The sequence below is a fragment of the Rhinolophus sinicus genome, chromosome 15 (genome assembly GCF_057876585.1).
Source record: "Rhinolophus sinicus isolate RSI-liver-muscle chromosome 15, RSI-T2T, whole genome shotgun sequence".
Classification (NCBI taxonomy): Eukaryota; Metazoa; Chordata; class Mammalia; order Chiroptera; family Rhinolophidae; genus Rhinolophus; species Rhinolophus sinicus.
In genome coordinates, this window is record NC_142515.1 from 103,792,867 (window position 1) to 103,812,383 (window position 19,517).

Below are 19,517 nucleotides of genomic sequence, written 5' to 3' on the forward strand. Positions count from 1 at the left end.
TTGTGCTTTTTGTGTCTGTTTTGCATCATTCAGATCATTCAGTTCTCAATGTAGGTTTTCACCACCTCACGGAGCCTCCCCTGACCAACACTAAAACAGCCCTCAAGGAGACGCCACAGCCCCACACACAACTTACCATCTTATCCTACTTAATATCCCCGTTACCATTTCTTAGGACCTGCGGTTATCTTACTGATTCATGTGTTTACATCTTTGTTGCTTATGTTCCCCACCCTTTGTATTGAATATAAAGACTGTTAAGGGCAGGAATTGCACGTGTCTGTTCTCGCGAATTAGAATAGTCCCCGATATGACGGATGTAACATGCATGTGGAAAACAGCTATTATTACCGAAGTTGCAAGGAGCCAGAGGTGTATGTGTTTTCCAAAAACCTTCAATCATATTTTCCATTTGGAGGAAAATGACTCTGAGGCTTTTATCTCACAATACTTAGAAATATCCTAGCTAAACAAGTAAAAGACAGATGAGACATCAGGCAGTTTGTATTATTAGACGGTAGACTTTTATTAGAACAAGCATTTCTCATAGCTGTAAGCAATGCCTTAGAATGAATCCAGCTAGCTCCCATTTTCTCTGCCACAGGAGGGCCTTACCCAAGTACAGGATCAGAAGAGCTAAGTATTTCAGTGAGTGACTCACTGAGGCTATAACTGTTTGCAAATTTTAAGGCACTGGAGGGTGAAGGGCATGTGAGGTGGGACAGGGCTCAGATAAAGGATTTCCAGCATGCTCTATCCTGCCCTACAAGCCGGCTGCCCTCCCTAGCTCCCATGGCAGGCACCCAGCCAGAAGAAGGGTTAACGCAGCACATTCACTATCCTCATTCAGACAGACCCTGAACGATCCAAAACATTTCACCGCTCTACTCCCACCACAACTGATTAGAAGACAAATTACATGTTATCAACTCGCCATGGTACTTCCTGTAAATTATACCTCAATAAACCAGATTTTTACCAAAGCCTTTGTGCTTTGTGTACTTCAAAAAGGCATTGACGAGAGCCACAGAAGAATTACCCCATTTGTTGAAAGCGTTTTGCTGTGACATGAAGGGCCCGCCACGTGGGAAGAAATTACTTTCTAATGCCCAGGGGGCAGGACACGCCAGTGCCCCCGAGGCCGCAGTACCCGTCGGGGTTCTTGCTCAGGTACTGCTGGTGGTAATTCTCGGCGTAGTAGAAAGGCTGTCCCTCCCGGATGTCCGTGGTGATCGGGCCGTGGCCGTGCTCCGACAGAACCTGTGGAGAGAGAGACACCATCAGGACCTGATCCTGGGCAGGGATGGTCCCAGGAGGTGGGGACAGGGACAGGGCTGTGAGGGAGGCCGACGCAGGTGGCTCGGGATGTGCAGTGGGTCCTGCAGCTCGGGCTCTGCCACTTCCCAGCTGGCTCATCTGGGCAAGCTCTTACCTCCCTCCCTGTGCCTCAGGCGACTGGTGTTTGAATCAGCTTCTCTGACCCTGTAATTTATGCTCTACCTGTTACATCACTGCTGTCCCCCATGTGCGTTGGGAGCCCTGGTTTGGCCTTCCTTGTGGGTCCATGTGAAACCGGCCCAGGGCTTTCCCAGGGGAAACAGCAGGGATGCATGGCTCTCTGGCTGCCCTGGGAAGAATGGGGTCCCTGAGAGCACTCAAGCAGGGCTGCCGTGGGAGGGGATAAAAGGGCACCAAGAGGACAGGGCAGGGAGGGTGGCAGGACTGCCCCTTACTGTCCCCTCTGCCACCAGGTCAGAGACAGGCCCTCTGCCATCTCACAGGCAGGACAGAGGATCCTCCACTCACTTGCTGTGGTTAGGGAGCAGGGAGCCTGCCAGAACACTCTGGGGAGCAGGGGGTCATTTGCGGTCTGGGTTTTGCTACTCCAGGCCCAGGAGCCTGGAGAGTGAGGTCAGGGGAGGTCGTGGCCTGATGACCTTTGCCAGCTCATCACCACCCTCAGTGACCTAGTTGAAGGCCGGGTGGCATCTGCTGCCAGGGAAAGAAACAGACACGTAAACACAAGTTGGGGGAGGAGAGCGGAGCTATTTGGGGCAGGAGACGGATTAAGAAATAGACATGGCTCCCCATGGATCTTAGCCCGTTTCCTTTCCCTTTTAGATTTCAGCTGTGCCCTCATTCTTCCCTGTTCCAGGCTGCTTGCAGTATTTGAGCACAAGCCTACAGAGAGTCGTGCCCAGTTTCACTGATTCCACTTTGGACAGGGGGGCAAGGTGGGGTCTGCGACTTGTGTTTCCATAAGGGAACTGAGCAGTCTCTGACTATCCATTGGTCCAATTGAGAGGAAGTCCTCACATCTGCGGTGTTGGGAATCCAATATTAATATTCAGCATGATTCACTGCCACCGTTTTTTTTCCCCTGAGAACTTTCACCCTTTTCCTGAATCTCCATCCAGCCTTCGGAGCCAGCACGAGGCCGACTGAGGATCTGAGAGGCAGGCGGGGATGGTGAGGGAGAGGATGCTCGCCAAGGCAGGTGGGTTGGGCCCTGCAGCTCAGAAACAGCCAGTTTCCTTACAGGGGTTAGAAATGACAACGAGGAGCCATTCTGACTTCAGTTTTGACACTTTTTTGTAAACTAGCAATTATCGAGGGTTTACCATATGCCACACTCTGCACAAAGACTTCACAATGTTAATTTTAGCCTCACAACAGCCATACGAAGGAAGTACTATTATTATCATCCGTCTTTAAAAGTGTGTGTCAGATCTTGTGTCCTGATCCCTGACATGCTCAGCTGGCCCTGGTCCTGCATAGGCTGAAAGCTTGGAAACCACATTTCCCAGCTTCGGTTGCCAGCAGCACTCCAGTCTCGATGCCACCGATGAGAGGAGCACACATGAAATCTGGCACGCTCAATCAGAGGAGAAGCCATTATGTGCAAGGTGCAGCTGTGACAGTGGGCGCGGGGATCTGCCGAGAGCAGACTTGACCCTGCCCGTTCCTCCTGAGAACCATTCGCTCTTGCGCTACAGGCAATGAAAGTCGTCGGCAATGATGTCTAGCAATTCCTGTGACTTCTTGGTATCCTGAAGTCCAGAGGTGCTTCTCCCTGACCTTCACTGCAACAGCCTTTCTAGTGATTCTGGAAGCACCAAATTCCCTTTGGAAAACCCACCCTGCTTGAAATACCTCAAACGCTTTCTGTTTCTGTGACGGAACCCCAGCTTACACAGCCCTGTTTTCAGGAAGCGGAACCTCAGTGAGAATGAGAAGCTGGGATTTGTTAACTGTCCTAGTTAGAGTTGGGAATGGCCTCCCTGGGATGGAAATGGCCTCAGTGTGTATACACAGTGCCCACAGCGTAGACTGGCAATGCATTTATGTAAATTATCACTGGTATTTGCCTGGGAAGAAATGCCACTGCAGGGAGGCTTTGGGACACTAGGTGGCTGTGGCCATGGAATATTCTGGTGAAGATGATAAGCACAAGGTCAGGGGGGTGAGCTGGCCTAGAGCTTGTGGGAAGAAAAAGATGCAAGGTCAGGACTTGACATTCTTGGCTCAAGTTCAGAGAGCCAGATAATGTCTTGGGCTGATTTATAATATAATCTCTTGCTTCTTGTTGCTGGGTCCAAATACCAAATAAAAGGGTGGCCCCAGAAGTTTCCAGATTTACAAGTGGAGTTCACACCCTCACTAGGGGTGAAACCCAGGGATACCCTCCAAGAGCTCATCCACTCACACTGTTCCAGACGCACCCACTGAGCCATGCTCCTCCTCGGCTCTACCCAAGATACTCTGTGCATGTAACAGGAGTCTTCCCCATTCCAAGGTCATCTCATATTTTGATCTCAGAAGTTGCCCCATTATGGCCACACTGAATGGCAGCTTGCCCACGGTCGAGATCCTCTGCCCGTCCGTCTCCTTCACCCTCAGGGCCAGGCTGGGTCTGCTGACGTCTCTGCTCCCTGCCTCATCTGGGCTCTGTGCTCTCTGAGGGCGAACTGCCCTCAGACTGCTCACCCTGGCCTCTCTTTCACAGGTGGATGTCCTCCTTGAATAGACAAGGATGACAGTCCCAGAAGCTTCTCTACCAGGGGCAGGGAGGCCAGTGCCAGTGAGTGCTATTGCCCAGGCTCCCCTCCTCTTCACACCAGCTCTCACTGACCCCCACACATGGACAATCCCAAAGGATCCCTTTTGGGGAACAGTGAGAAGGAAGCTGTGAAGATGGGGACCCAGGCAGTACCAGACCTCTGCCACAAGATGGCAGACACTTCACTTTTATTTGAGATGAAAAAAACCAAGAATAAACAGTGATGAAAACCTACAGAAGACAGAGCTATGCTTCCCTCCTCCAGCCTCCCTTAAACTGGGACATCTGGCCAGGTTCTTGGGGTGGCAGACACTGGGCCCGTGGTGCACACTGTCCCCTCTGCTCTGGGCCAGCCAGCCTTAAGGCTGAGACCGTCACAGCACAGGGCTGTGGCTGTCCACAACCCTTGCTCTATAACTGGGGGACAGGGGGACAAAAACATGCAAAGAAACTGGATGTAAAAGAAAGAGAAAGAAAATAAAAAATCCTATATAGTCTCTATTTTTCCTTCTTCCCCACAGCCCCAGCTTTCTCACATTACAAAAGCAAGTGACTCCCCTCAGCCACCTCCCAGGGCCTGTTTCCTCCGCTAGGTCTTGCCAGACACACGTCGCTGGATGCAGGGCAAGGGATTCCACATGACTTCCTCAGTCTTCTCTATGCATTTGTGTGCTAACTGCGACTGTAAACTGTGACGGTCAGGTATGCAGTTGTCCACCCCTTCCACTGTGTGTGCCTTCTCTGTGCTGGGCGAAACAACAGGGTGAACAGAACGTGAACTCTCCCTCTAGGATCTCGTCTGAAGCTGGCAGCACACAGAGTGGCAGCCTCTCCCGGGTCCCTCAGGAGGACCTGCCTGTCCTTCCCTGCTGGGTTCCACTCTATCTCCTCAGCTTTACCTCCCTCAACCTTTTCTTTCTCTTCCTCTCTGAGTACTGTTTTCTTTTATGTATCTCCTGAACATTCTATCCCCTTGAACATGACCTCCTAGGAATGTTCTCTCTTCACTTCTCTTCCCGATTGCATGAACTCCTTACCCATCTCTCAGCACCCAGATCAAATGTTCCCGCCTCTATAAAACCTTTCCAGATTCTATCAGGCAGAAGTTACACCACCTTCTATGCCCCTGCAACCCAGTACTTGTGACACTGCATTTTAATTGTCCTTTGTTTCTCTAAGCCACTCCCACTCTTCACTGGCAACACACACACTAGATTGTGTGCTCCTTGAGTGGGGATGCTCTTATTTGTCTACCTCAGCTCAGTGCAAAATCCATAAGAAATGAACAAATGCATTTAAAAAAGAACAGTTGAGTCCTGGGATCTCTTAGAGATTCTCCTGACCTTTGGGACTCCATCTGGATCCCTGCTGCCACCCTTGTGGACCTGGGAAGGAAGAGCGGGAGGGGGCTCGTGGACCAGGGTGCTTGGGCTGCCACTTTCCTTGTCACAGGCCCTTGGCCAACTCCGTGGGTGGGTTTACGCTTTAGACAGGGCATTGTGGCAGTTGTGTCCATGAGGGAAGGACCAACTGTGTTTCACAGAAGGTGGCCTCAGCATTACCCCCAGCTCCTGAAAAAGCCCATTTGCCCTTCTAGGGGTTGAGTGGGGCGTAGGGGAGGGGGAGCAGCAGAGGGAGGCGGGAGATGAAAACTCAGTTCCTGATGGTCCCTCTGGGCCTCCAAGTCCATGGGTCAGTTTGGGCCCCTGCAAGCTCTGCCGGTGCTGCCAGGGGCACCTCGGTCTTCTGACGCCTCCTCCTCCAGCTTCACCACACACCAGATGCCCTGCTCAATTATGGCGGGGCATACGTCATTTGTTACTGATCATGGCGAACGTACCAATGATTGTGAGTAACTTATTTTTCCTGAATGAATTAGAGCCGATGGAAAGCTATCCTGATCGTAGCATCACCTCCGCTCACTTGCCCACTAGAGCAGAAGGGAAGGCAATGTCAGAAGGGCTGGCAACTGGGACACACATGTCCTCAGCCTGCACAATCTCACCCACTGTTCATGGGGGCGACCGCGCCAATGATGGACTATTCCTGATTATAGAAATGATGAAACACATCACCTACAGTTTTCTGGTATCTTATAAAAAAGGAAGCTGTACCCATGAGAGTGGGTTGCCCATAGGGAAATCATGGCGGATAAACAGTTGAAAGTGGCTTCAGCAAACACTCTGGTCTCAAGGGTCGCTGTCCTCACAGGATGAATCCCTCAGGGGCCCCCAAGCTGGTGGGCCCGACCTCCAGCTCAGGGCTCACGCCACCCCTAGGTGTGCTCTTCCTTCAGGCTTCACAGCACCACCTTGTGGTTTGGGGAATGAGTGCAAATCATGCAGGATTTGCCTGGTCAAAGTGACCACCCAGGTTGATTGGAAACCCTGCTATGTGATGCTGCCAGAAAATATGCTCTCTTGCTGGCCAAACCCCAGGGCCCAGCGTGTCCTTCAACTCTCCAGGCTCTAGGGCGGGGTCCACTCACCGCGACACAGAAAGCCAGCCCTGCTTTTCCTCCGCGAGGTTCCTCAACCAGGACCAGCTCCAGGGGAAGAAATGATTTGGGCCTAACTCTCTCACCCCTCATTTTTCTAACTCTTACTGTTGATGATTCCAAAACAATTATCTAGAGCTCCTTGTATGTGGCTTTTTTGTTTTTTCTTGCTGACTTTTTCTTGCTGACCTTTCCCCCGCAAGCCCCTAGCAACCACCATTCTACTTTCTGTCTCTGTGAATCTGACTGCTCTAAGTACTGCATATGAGTAGAATCACACAGTATCTGTCTTTTTGTGACTGGCTTCTTTCACTTAGCGAAATGTCCTCAAGGCTCATCCATGTGGCAACATGTGTCAGAATGTCTATAAATATCACATTTTGTTTAGCCGTTCATCCATCAGTGGACACTGGGGCTACTTCTCATGATTTTTTGTTTTGTTTTGTTTTGTTTTAGCTTTCAAATAATACATCTCGCCACACGACAAGCACACCCATGACAGTTACTTAGATACTTCCTGGCCTAGTCATGTCAGTAGCCTCCTGTGAAGATGCTGAAGTCCCCAAAGAAGTGCAAAGAGTATAATAGTGAAAAGACTTGTTTCCAACATGTGATTCCATTATTCTTTTTCTTATCCCACCTCAACTGATCCCATGTACCAATGACAATATTATAAAGATGCTGAAAACGAACACTGAAAGCCCATTTAAGGTCACCTAACAGAGAGAGAGCGGGAACTGCCTGCTTCCCCTCCACTCAGAGGGACAAATGCCCTCCAAATACGAATTTCATGAACTTCCCAAGTATCACCTGATGCCAAGAGATGACAGAAGACCTACTCAAAGTGTCATAAAGCAGAGTTTGCATTTTAAGTGCCAGGTTCCGTATCGAGTTTCTAATGGAAGGCAGAGGAGTTTGCAGGGCCCCTCCCATGGTGCAGACATGAGCTGTAGGGGTGCCTTTTCTTCCATTTGCTCATTTCATCATGCCAGCGAGCCTACAGGGGAGGGGTGTCATTATTCTGACTTTACCCTTAATGAAACTCAAAGAGGTTAAGAACCATGCTCCGATTCATGTACCTGGAGAGTTAGTGGTGGGTCTGGGCCAGGAATCCAGGTCTGCCCAGTTCTGGATTCCATGCTCCTTCCCATATATATGCTGTCCCTGGAATTTGGGAATGTAGGATAAGTGAGACCCAGGGAGCTCAGTCTGTACTGTCCTGCAGTGTGTTTGAGGTACAATAGGTCGATATGAACCCACCAAGAACCTTGTACTGGAATTCTGCAGATCAGGGCAGGGAGGGAGAAGAGGGGGTTGGTTCTACAGACACTGACACATGCGTGGAAGAAGCGTGTATGTGCACACTGGCACGAGTGTGCACTCATATGTAAGTGTATACAAGTGCTCATGAGGCTGCTACGTGATACCTATTCAACCTCCACCGTAGATGGAGTGACTTTTCCTTTTTAAGAAAATGTATCATAAAAAAGAAACTTGAATTTATGATAGTGGTTCTTAACATCTTGGGGTAGGGGTGTCATAGATTCTTTTGAGAATGCAATAAACACTATGGATACTCTTCCCCCATCAACTCACAATCAAATATTTTCTCATAATTTCAAAGCCTTCTATGGCCCTCTGTCCACCCCCGGCCCTGTATTCAGAACCTTTACACAGTGCCACCCAGTCCAAAGTCATCATGGCAATTGCCCATTCCCTATTCATAGGGTTCTGGAAACATGCAGGCATATCTAATTGGCAGTGAATATGTTCAAGACAGATGACCTTAATTCAATCACAGTTTGAAGGCCCAATGAGAAATGGCTATGTTGCCAATGGGAAAGTCACCAGGAAAGGAAGGTACCTACAGTGAAAACCTCATCAGATTTATATTTTTAAAGCCTCATTAAGTCTGGTCCAAGCTAATCCCATCTCCTCCACCCAGTGAAATAATTTTTACTCTTATCTCGAGTGTTGGGTTTTTAGGTAATTATTTGTAAAATGTAAATGTGTGTTTCATTTCATTTTAGCATCACTTTTTAAAAATATTTTAATGGTAAAAAATTCGTCCTAGAACTGAAATCCAATTTATGATACTGAGCCTGTAGGAAATTGGGGTTTGACTTTTAAGAGCTCAAGCTGAAACTATTGCCCCAGGGCCAACCAGGTTTGCTTCAGAAGAGAAGGCTGTGGGGCAAGAGACAGGATTCTATTCCTCACTGCCCTCTAGTGGCAGCAGGGAGCATGTACCAGGAATAGCCCACTCTTGGTTCTTCCTACTTCCTGTCTGAACTGAGAGACCCCTTCAGTTCCTTCCAGATCCAATTCCATGGAATCCCATGCTATGATTCTATCCTGTGCACATGTGGGTGTACACACACACATACACACACACACACACACACACACACACACACACACACACACACACATCCTGTTCAGGCTTAATAAACTCAGCCAAAGCCAGTGCCCAAGTCAGCAGTTTTATTCCATTGGCAGATTCTGGCTGACCAGATTGCCATCAATCAAAACTTCTGGGAAAAGATATAAAATGACTGGCATGGCTTTGAAAGAAAGCCACTAGGAAGAAAATCGCCATCTATTCTGAGCTGAGCTGAGGCTTGTGTTTCCAGCTCAGGATGGCACAGAGCACCCACAACCCTGCAGGTATGTGGGGAGCAGATCTGCCCCTGCCCACAGTGGGCCCTGGAACAACAGAAGGTCCCAGCTTTGGAACCATGGGATCACACCCATGAGTTAATCAGTGACTGTCAGCACAGTAAGGGGGACAGATCGGGGGAAAAGATCCCTGGAACGGAGACGTGATGTTGACAAGGAGAATGCTCAGAGGGGCTTATGAGGAGACCCAGTCAGAGCGGTACTGACTCTTCACAGTGTTGTGAAACTAAGGGAGGCAAAGGAGAAAAAGAGGTGACACAATTAGATCTCATGTGGTCCATTTACAAAACCTGCTCCAGCAAATGGTGGTTCTACACAGAATGGCTTTGGCTTCTTAGAACAGCTACAGCATGCCTCTGCCCTCTCCTTCCCCAGACTCTGGAGCTATGTCTAGCAGTTAATGGCTTTCATCGTGTATTCCTCTGTGCCCCTTACCCTCGAGATAAATCCCAAGTGTCCTTCTGACTGGTAAGGGCATTTTTCTTGGTTTGCAATGCAAAATGATAGAGCTGCAATCTGAGTTTTGTCTCTGCAGAGAATAGGGAGAGGGAAAGAGTTCAGTTTGCCTAGTAAGGATTAAAAGCTTTACCCTTGCTCCTCAGAGTATGGACAGCGGGCCATCAGCTTGGTTAGAAATGCAAAATCTGGTCCCCTCCCCAGACCTACTGAATCACAATCTTCATTTTCAAATCATCTCTAGGTGATCCACATGCATGTTAAAATTTGAGAAGCTCTCCTCCAGTGGACCAGAGTAGCAGATAGCGTTCGTGGTTCCCAACATCCCTTGCCCTCCCTCTTGAAGTCAGGTCGCCCATTTGACTCGCTCTGGTCAATGGGCTGTGGGTGGAAAGACCTAGGTCACTTCTGGGCAGAAGCTGTACAGCACCAGCGTGGGCTTCCTACTTTCCCCCTCGGCCTCAGTGGCCAGCGCTGTTCCAGCTAGTGGTGGCTCCATCAGCCTGGGTCCTGGCGTAAGGGCAGCGACAGCCTGCAGCAGAGGCCCCAAACAGAATATTTTCTTTCCTCTACCAGAGTTCCCTGGTTTTCCCTGGTTTGGACTATGATGCTGAAAGGTCAGGGAAGACAGGCACACCTCAGTGAAAGCCAGTCACAAGACGTTTCTGCAGGGAGCTTTTTTTAACTCTCTGCCTTCACTTAGTTAACTAGTTTCAGTAATCATTGTGGGGCATTGGCCGTGTGCTGTGGACTATGCTAGAAATCAGTAACACAGAACCTACTTGTCACTTTTCAGGGGAAGCCAAGGACGCTGGCTTTCACCTTGGGGAGGAAATGCAGATTTCATTCAAAGGAAAGCTCCTTCATTCTGAGAGGCTGAATAGAAAAGGACGACAAGCAAAACGCCAGCTGAAGTTTGAGGCACTGCATTCAGCAAGGTCCAGAAACTTCCCTAAATACCACCACTTCTCATGTGTGCCTGAGTTTCAGGGATTCAGCATCGCAGGAAGGAGGAGTCATCCTATTTGAACTGCAGATGGAGTGGTCAACTGTCGTGACTTGCCCAGGACCAGGGGCCGGCTCAGGAAGGCACTGTCAGTGCTAAACCTAAGGCAGTCTGGGGTCCACCGGATGGTCGTCACTGTCCCTGTAGAGCAGGAACAGAATTTCGTGTCTGTCACATCACAAGCCCGGGGCAATTTGGTTCACCATCGAAGCCTCAGTTTCCTCTGTTTTAAACTGAGAAGGGTAAATGAAGAGCTCGCCCTCCTGTTAAACATGTTCTCTCGTTGAGCCTTGAGTTCCAGAGCACCTTCTAAACTGTGCTATTTTTTTTTTCAGATAATGTGTATTGAGATATAGTTCACATACCATAAAAGAAAAAGTTTATACTTTAGTGGTTTTGAGCATAGTCACACAGTTGGGCAAACAGCACCATTGCTTTTCATTTCTGTTCCTCAGATCTAGATAATCTCAGTTAACTTCACTGACTCATTCTTTCTTCACCGACTCAGCCCCTTTAGGGATGACTTTTCCATTTAAGTTATTATACCTTTGAATTTCCATTTTGTTTTTTTATACATATAATTTCTATCTCCTTATTGATAGTCCTTATTTGGTGAGAAATTATTGTTTTATTTCCCTTTAATTCTTTAGACATGGCTTCCTGTAGTTCTTTGAGCATATTTATAACAGCAGATTCAGTCTTCTCTAGTAAGTTTTATTTTCGAGCTTCTTTGTCTCATCATTTTTTCTTGAAAACTGGACATGTGCAATAAAATAATGTAACTCTGAAAGTCAGACCACCCTCCCCATCCGTTTGCTGTGGTTGCCGCTGCTGCTGTTCATTTGTTTAATGACTTTCTTGGACTAATTCTGTAAAGTCTGTATTCCCTTTCATGTGCCGACACTGAAATCTCTGCTCGGTTAGCAAATAACCCAAATGCTTGGGCACAGGCTTCCTTAAGTGCCATGAGGCAGTAAGTCTTCCACCCTTTGGTCCTGTGCGTGTGTTGGAGCAACCAGAGCTTCATGGCTACAGAGTTTTCAGCTCTGTCTCGTCTTTCTCAAGGTCAGCCAGAGGTGAGAGATTAGGGCCTTCTCAGGTATACACGTACCACATTTTGGTTATACATTCAACCACATGAAGGACATTTTGGTTGTTTCCAGTTTGGGGCTATTATGAATAAAGCTGCCAAAAGCATTTGGGTATAGGTTTCTGTGTAAATATAAGTCTTAATTCTCTTAGGTAAAAAGCTAAGAAAGGAATGGCTGGGTCACGGGCAACAAATGTATATTAAACTTAACGAGAAACCGCCAGATGGTTTTCCAAACAGGCGTACCATTTTGCCTTTCCACCAGCAACGTCTGAGCTCCTGCTGCTCTGCATCCTTGCCAGCACTTGGTATTGCGATTATTTTTTTAATTTAGCCATTCTAGCTGCTGTGTAGTAGTCTTTCAATGTGGCTGTAATTTGCATTTCTCTAATGACTAATGCTGCAAATGAAGCATTTTTGAATGTTCTTCCTGGTTCTTCTGTATATATTTTTGGGTTAAGTGACTATTCAAATCTTTCACCCAGTTTTTTGTTGTTGTTGTTTTCTAATTTTATTGGGGAACAGTGTGTTTCTCCAGGGCCCATCAGCTCTAAGTCGTCGTCTTCAGTCTAGTTGTGGAGGGTGCAGCTCACTGGCCTATGTGGGAATCAGACCATAACCCTGTTGTTCAGAGCTCGTGCTCTAACCAACTGAGCCATCCGGCCGCCCCTTTTACCCAGTTTTTAATTGAATGGTTTGTTGTTATTGTTGAATTTTGAGAATTCTTTATATATTCCAAAGTTGTGTTTTGATTTCAAATGCATAACCTCTGCCCTGAGACTCTGGTATTGAGCACCTTGGCTCTACATCTGTAACATAATGTTTTATATTTTATATCATACGTAATACACACACACACACACACACACACACACACACACACACACACATGCAGTGCCAAAAAAATGCATACACATTTTAAGAAAGGAAAACTGTATTAAAATTGTAATACTCAATATATATCGATGACAAAAGATGAATACAAGACAAGTTTGACTTCTGCAATTACAGGAGGTGCTCAAAGTGGTTACCACCAGCGTCCAGACACTTCTGATTACGGTGAACTACTGCTTGAGCAACGTTGACGAAAGTGTCCACTTGTATCCATTTTTTTGGCATCCCTGGTGTATGTATGTATGTGTGCATGTGCATGCACACACACACACGTGCACGCGTATATGTATATACATATACATATATATATGCTCACACATACATACATACACACATATAGCTCCTTTAACAATCTTCCTTTTCAATTTTGTTTGAGAAATACTTATAGTGTCCCTAACAAGGCATTCTACAAGGTACTAGAGAGCCAGAATTGAATAGCATATGACCCCTGCAACTGAGGAACTTTCAGTTTTAAGAAATGTGGTTTTAAACCAGATTAAATTACAAAACACCTTAACAGGGGCAGCCGGATGGCTCAATTGGTTAGAGCGGGAGCTCTCAACAACAAGGTTGCCGGTTCAATCCCCATATGGGATGATGGGCTGCGCCCCCTGCAACTAAGATTGAAAATGGCTACTGGACTTGGAGCTGAGCTGTGCCCTCCACAACTAGATGAAAGACAACGACTTGGAGCTGATGGGTCCTGGAAAAAACACACTGTTCCCTAATATTCCCCAATAAAAAAAAAGTTTAAAAAAATAAAAGAAAGAAACACGTAAGAATGACAGCACGTAACACATCAACTTTTTGTAAATAAAATTAATTATTTGTTCAGGCAAAAGGTTGAAACGTGTTGATTCTGACGTTATCAAGGCCAGTAATCGTCATCAGTAAATCCTTTCTTTATTCATAGAGATATCCCTCAATATAGACCTAAACCAGCATATATGCTGAAAGAATGCAGTTTGCATTAAAAGATTTCTGCTGCAATTTTAAATGGATACTCCTGCAGTCTGAGCTCATGAGATGGGACGAAAGCCAAGTCATGTTCTCTTCCAACCAAAGCACAACCACTCTGCACATCTCAGGCCACACCCTTTCCCTGCTGAGGAGTGGGGTCTACAGCACAGCTCAGCCAAGTTCCACTTAACTGCAGTGTGACTCTATCTGCAGAACTGCTGGATGAATCTTCCCAAACACAGAGAAAATGCACTTTCCACAGTAACTTAAAAGGCAATTGCGCTTTCTTACAATCCTCTTACACCGAGTTTAAAAGATGAGTCTTAGCAACTTTATTGTTTTTTTATTCACTGATTAAGATAATAAAAGTTGTGCTCATTTCAATATTAAGAAATTAAAACCTCCTTTGGGACTTTCTCTGCCCTGGGGTTGGTTACATCTGTCAACTGCAAACAGGCCGGCCAGCTTGCAAGCAGAAATTCTCCCTGGGGCTGAAATATGTATAACCTCACGCTGTATGGTCTAGGACTGAGAATTAAATGATTGGACATTTTTTTATTATTATTATCAAAGGAAACTAAAAATAGGACTATAACATAAAATATGAGCTATAAGAAAAAAATTCATTTAAGATATATTTTGCTTTAATGCTTTTGCTTGCAGTCTCACATGGTAGAGAATACATAATGAGGTGAAAGAAAGAAAAGAAGCTTTTGTTCGTTTGCTCTAAAGCTTTAAGATGACACAGTGGGAGTAGATGGAGGACGGCCCACAGAAGGCTGTTTCCCTGTGATACCGAGAAGTTGCAGGGGACGAGCACTTTCAGGCCACCCCATCTCGACTTGTAAGCAGGCGCCACTGAAACACTCGCCTCTACGGCCATTCTAATTGCTAACATGACAACGGGAAAAGTAAAACCCAAGTGGAGATAAGATGGAGGGGTAGGGATTAATGCAGACTGTCTATTCAGGCTGTTTAAGCTTCTTAGCAATCCTGAAGTACAGTCAGGATTTCTTCTAGAGAGGAAAGAAAAGGGGGGAAGGAGACGGGGAAGGAGGGAAAAGGGGGAATACAAAAAAGAAAGGATCCAAAATAGGCTACAGGGGCTCTCTGCCAAAGCGTAATTTTAATTTTCTTCAAGGCTCAGAACCAGTGGAGGAACTGAAACTCCCTGAAGAGAAGACGACAGGAACATAAGCTAATTTGACAACTTAAATTTGGTAATACAATATCATTGGCATGGTTTCTGGTTAAGGCAATATAAATCCATGTCAACTGGAGTTACAACAATGGCACTGTATGTTTAAAGTAGCACTTTGCATCTCTAAGTATCAAAACTTCCTTATAAGACCTCCAGGGGTTCTCCAGTAAGTCATGTTTGTCCAGATATTCGAGACGAGAGGGATCTAAGTGCTACCCCTGGTTCTAATACACCCCATGACCTTGAAGCCTGGCCTTCTCTTCTGTAACATGGGGATAAGAGACCTACCTCTCAGCATTATTTTGAGGAATAGATGAGATCACACATTCAAAATAGTATGTTCCATTTTAGTAGCACTGCTCCTCCTGTGTTTGTTATTTTTGAAGGTATTATGATCTTTTAAAGCCCTTGCAATGTGCACACTTCGGGAACGTGAGGTGGCAGGGATTCTGCTTAGAGAAGGTGGGAAGACCAGAGCCTCCTCACTCACAGAACCCTCGTTCCTCCCTTTCCTGTTTTTCCCTAGCACAACAACAAAATGAGTGACGTCCTTCTTCACCAGTCATGCAGATTTGGGGTACTCTGAAGACACAGTCTGTGCACCGGACTTCCCACACTAGAGTGCTGGTGGGCCCTGGCCGAGCTCTCAGCCCACACATGAGCAGGGCATGGCACAAGTCGCACAGCATGGGTGGGATTGGCAGGGCCAGTGGGGAGAGCCTGGACCCAGCCCTCGGAGGATAACCTTCTTTCCTTTCATTTTCTCTGTGAAGAAACATCGTGACTGATGTCTGTTCAGGCCTCGAGGAAAATCGTGCCTCTCTGGAAAATCAGGAATAGGATGTGTGTGCTGGGGGGAGGGGGGAGATGGAGAGGAGCTAAGCGCTGACATTGCCCGAGCACTGACGCTGTGCCAGGCACGGCCCTGTGTGCGTTACTTATGTGATCCTCATACTAGCCCCTCTGATGAAAGGAATATTATTAACCCTGTTTCTGTACGGAGGACACTCAGCACAGAGAAGAGGGCAGCCAGGATTGGAACTCAGACAGTCTAATTCCTGAGTCCACATTCTTAACTACTCACCATAGCTGTCTGCTGAACTAAAAAGTATTTCATGTCTGCTGTGTGACAACATATCTGGCCCATGACAGAATATTTACTCACATTATCTGCTTTCAGCGTGATGGAAGAGATTAACTTCATCTAAAACCTTGAGTGTTTTAATTACATATCCCGCTTTGACCATCACTATACAGATGTAAAATAGGACGGGTCCACCTTAATGAGCCCGAGAACCTTGATTTTTATGCTCCCCCCCCCCCCAGATGTGGCCATTTATCTCTGGCTTTGTTTCCTGTTAGTAAGTCAGTTCCCTGTTTGTGACAACACAGATTTTCTGCTGTGCTCCTGACCTCATGATCACCCTTGAAACAAAATTAGAATTTGGTGTAGAAGCTTATCCTCCTGTCCACTGCTTTTTTACTGAAAGTCTAAGAAATTCATACCTATCGGTTCTTCTTTGCAATCCTATCGATCCACTCAAAGAATCCTTGCATTGCCAGAGTAGCTTAAAGATTTCCATAATGCCGGACAAAACGCTCAGAATTGGTATCTGATCAGGATTCAGAAGGCAATCATCACAGGATGCAGAATAGGCATCCAAATATAAACATAATGAGCAAGTAAGAATTACAATACAAATGCAAACTATCCTACATTCCAGGTACTGTGTTGTTTAGACCAATGAAGACTAAGACTCCATACGTCCTGGGAGCCAGACCCTTCACTTTACTTCTTACTGAATTCTGCTGCTCACCCTGCCCCGTGCGTGTCCCAAACTGGAGCCATTATTCTTCCTCTCCCAAAGCTGTTCGTGTTCTCCTGTCCCCTTTCTTGGTAGATGACATCATCAGCCACCTATCCCTCAAGCTATACATCTCACTGCTATTGTCAACTCTCCCCTGATGTCTCATTGCAAATTATGTTTATCAAGCCAATCGTGACACTGTATCCCGAATGGTGCACGAATCGGCCCCATCTCATCGACGCGTCCCAGGCTTAGCCATCACCACCCTTGCCTGGGCTGTGGCCATCACACTCCATCTGGTGGTGCTGACTCATTTCATGGCCCTAAAATCTATCCCTGAACCTGACCATAGACCAAGGAGGGGCGCTGGCCGTGAGAGCATGGGGGTGTTACATCACCTCCACATTGTGAAATATAAGTCTTGTTAGCACATTCACGAATGACACAAAGAAAATGTCACATCTGAGAAGGCGAGCCTCAAGGCCATGCCCAGCATGCACCTCACCTTGGTGCCTTGAGCCTGATATATTTCAAGGTGTTCTCCGCTGGCCAGAAAAGTAGATCTAAACAACAAGATGTTTCAAAGAGATAAAGAAACCTCTGCCCGCTTCAAAGAAATCAAAGGAAAAAGCACAGAGCAGGGGAGACACAGGTCATATGTAAAAAAACAACACATTTTTGTGTGTGGGAGTCGGCTGTCGGCTTAATTTATGCCATGAGAGAAAGATAAGTGGATGCCTTGAAGATACGGAAGCAGTGCAGAGGGCCAACTTGGGGGAGATAACACCAAATGCCCTGGGCTACGCTGCCCATACCTGACGCTCCTGCAATGAGTTCCAGCCTGCCTACTCTTGGGCATCCCCACGCCACTTCTCCCCTTTCTGTGTTAGAACAGCCCACTTACCTGCATGACCTGGGCCAAGTCCCTTAACCTTTCTGTACTTCACTTCCTCTCTAAACCGAACGTGACAATGTTACCTTGTAGAGGTGCTTGTTGAAAGTTCACAAGAACACTCTTTAAGAGGCTATTCTTCTCATTTTCCAGATAACTAACAGAGGCTCATAGAGGTTAAGTAACTTTCCCAAGGTCACACAGCCAACAAGTTGCCACGACTGTTGGGTACCTCACTCGGCCTGCCAGGGACTTTCTCTCAGTGCCCCTCGCTGAGCACATGCACCCCCCTCTCCCTCTTACCCAGCACAAGTGGATGAGTCTTGTTTCTAGTTCCAGCCTGGCTCACAGGCCCCAGGCTGGGCTTGTCGTTCTATGAAGAATCAGCGACAGTGCGAGTTATTACTATTTCTCCTCAATGCTGGACAAGGCAGGAAACATGACACTTAGTTCCTCCTGTCGTGTTCTTCATCCTATTCAGTTCCCTAGAAATGCACTCACTGTAGAGAGCCTTACCCATGGCAGACACTCAGTAAACAGTGCCTGTCACCTCTCTGTCCCTGCTGATCCGTCACGTATGTGTGTGCCTGTGTGCATTTGCCTCAGAGTTCACCCCTAAACCTCCCTCTGGCCCCATGCGTATCACTTACTCCAATGATTTGATTGCCACCAGGTAGGAAAGTCTGCTCCAAAACAGTTATGGATTTTGGGTCCTTCAGTGTCCAAGTTCCAGGGAAAGAAAAGTGACAGCTGAGGTGTCAGGGTAAAAAGAAGAAAAAAATGTGGGGGCGTGGAACTCTCTCCCTCTCTCAGAATCTGGCACAAAGAGCTCACCTCCTTCCTGCCAGGGATGGAACAAGAGTTACTTGGCAACAGTCTTAAGCCAGATGTCACCCTCATCTGGTTGCCTTGGCTGGTGAGTTGTTTGGAATGAGCAGCCCAAACACAGGGCAGGCGGGGCTCCTGCGAGGCTGTGGGCGCCAAGCAGGGTGTCAGCCCTAGCAATGCCCCATCCTGCAGGGGTGGGGGGCAGGTCAGTTACTGGGCAGTTCTCTGCTCAGGGCGGGTCGGAGGGAGGCAAAGCGCCCTCCAGAAGGGCACACTTGCTTATTCCCTGCTGGCTTTCTCCTGAGAGTGAGCTGTGAGACCCTACTTGTCTTGCTCTTTTACAAAGACGAGGTTCCCAGTGCATTTGGGATCTAGTCCACAGTGGGGCAGCCTCTGCTCCCCGTGGCCTCTTCGTCCAGTGTGCAAGGCCGCACTCCAGGAAACTGACGGTGGGAACAAAGCAACGCGCAGCCTTCGCATCTGGAGTCCTGCAACCTTGGCCCAGTGCACTTTGGCCTTCGCGGCCTTCGTCCAGGCTGAGTCCAAAGCCATTGTGGGGCACCTCGGGGAACAGTCACCCTCCTGGGCAAACATACCAGAGAGGAGACACGTGGCTGCAGAACGGAGGAGGCAGGAAGCTGCGCCTGGGAACAAGCACGTGCCCCATTCACAGTCTGGTGGCCAAATACTGAGGGGTCTCAGACTGAGGGGGATGGCCCTCCAGACCAAGCTTGTCCTCTGGAATGAGCCCCCAGTGTCACCTGAAACCTGAGGCAGGTGCCTTTAGAACAAAGCCGAGCTCTTAGATGTGTATTTGCACACACATCAGTGTGTGTGATGGGAAGGAGGAGGGTGGTACAACCTGCCAACAAGTCCATTTTGGTCACCATCTGCCATGGAGAGCCCGAGCACCTGTCGCCAACAGCTGCTGATGGCAGAGCATAGGTGAGGGAGGGAGGCCGGGAGGGAGGGAGGCGGCCCCGCCCCGGGATGGCCTATTGCGGGGAGCACAGGGCCTGTCCCCACAGGAATGCCAACTGTTCATTATAAGCCCATGCCATTTAGGAGGGGGTGTGATGAAATCTTGGCTGTTCAGTTACTTCCTGATGGGAAGGGTGGGCAGAATGTCACTGTCCTTGCCTCCCT

The 19,517-nt window shown here is 47.7% G+C and overlaps 1 protein-coding gene across 3 annotated transcripts in view; it reads right to left on the reverse strand.

Moving 5' to 3' along the window:
- Window positions 1-501: 501 nt before the first annotated feature.
- MSRA (methionine sulfoxide reductase A) overlaps window positions 502-19,517 on the reverse strand; it is a 337,239-nt gene continuing 318,223 nt past the window's right edge. For all 3 annotated transcript variants that reach the window (XM_074338344.2, XM_074338345.2, XM_088792546.1), the window contains exon 6: window positions 502-1,260. In XM_074338344.2, the coding sequence (XP_074194445.1) occupies window positions 1,096-1,260 (165 nt within the window). In that variant the 3' untranslated portion in view covers window positions 502-1,095. The remainder of the gene's footprint in view (window positions 1,261-19,517) is intronic.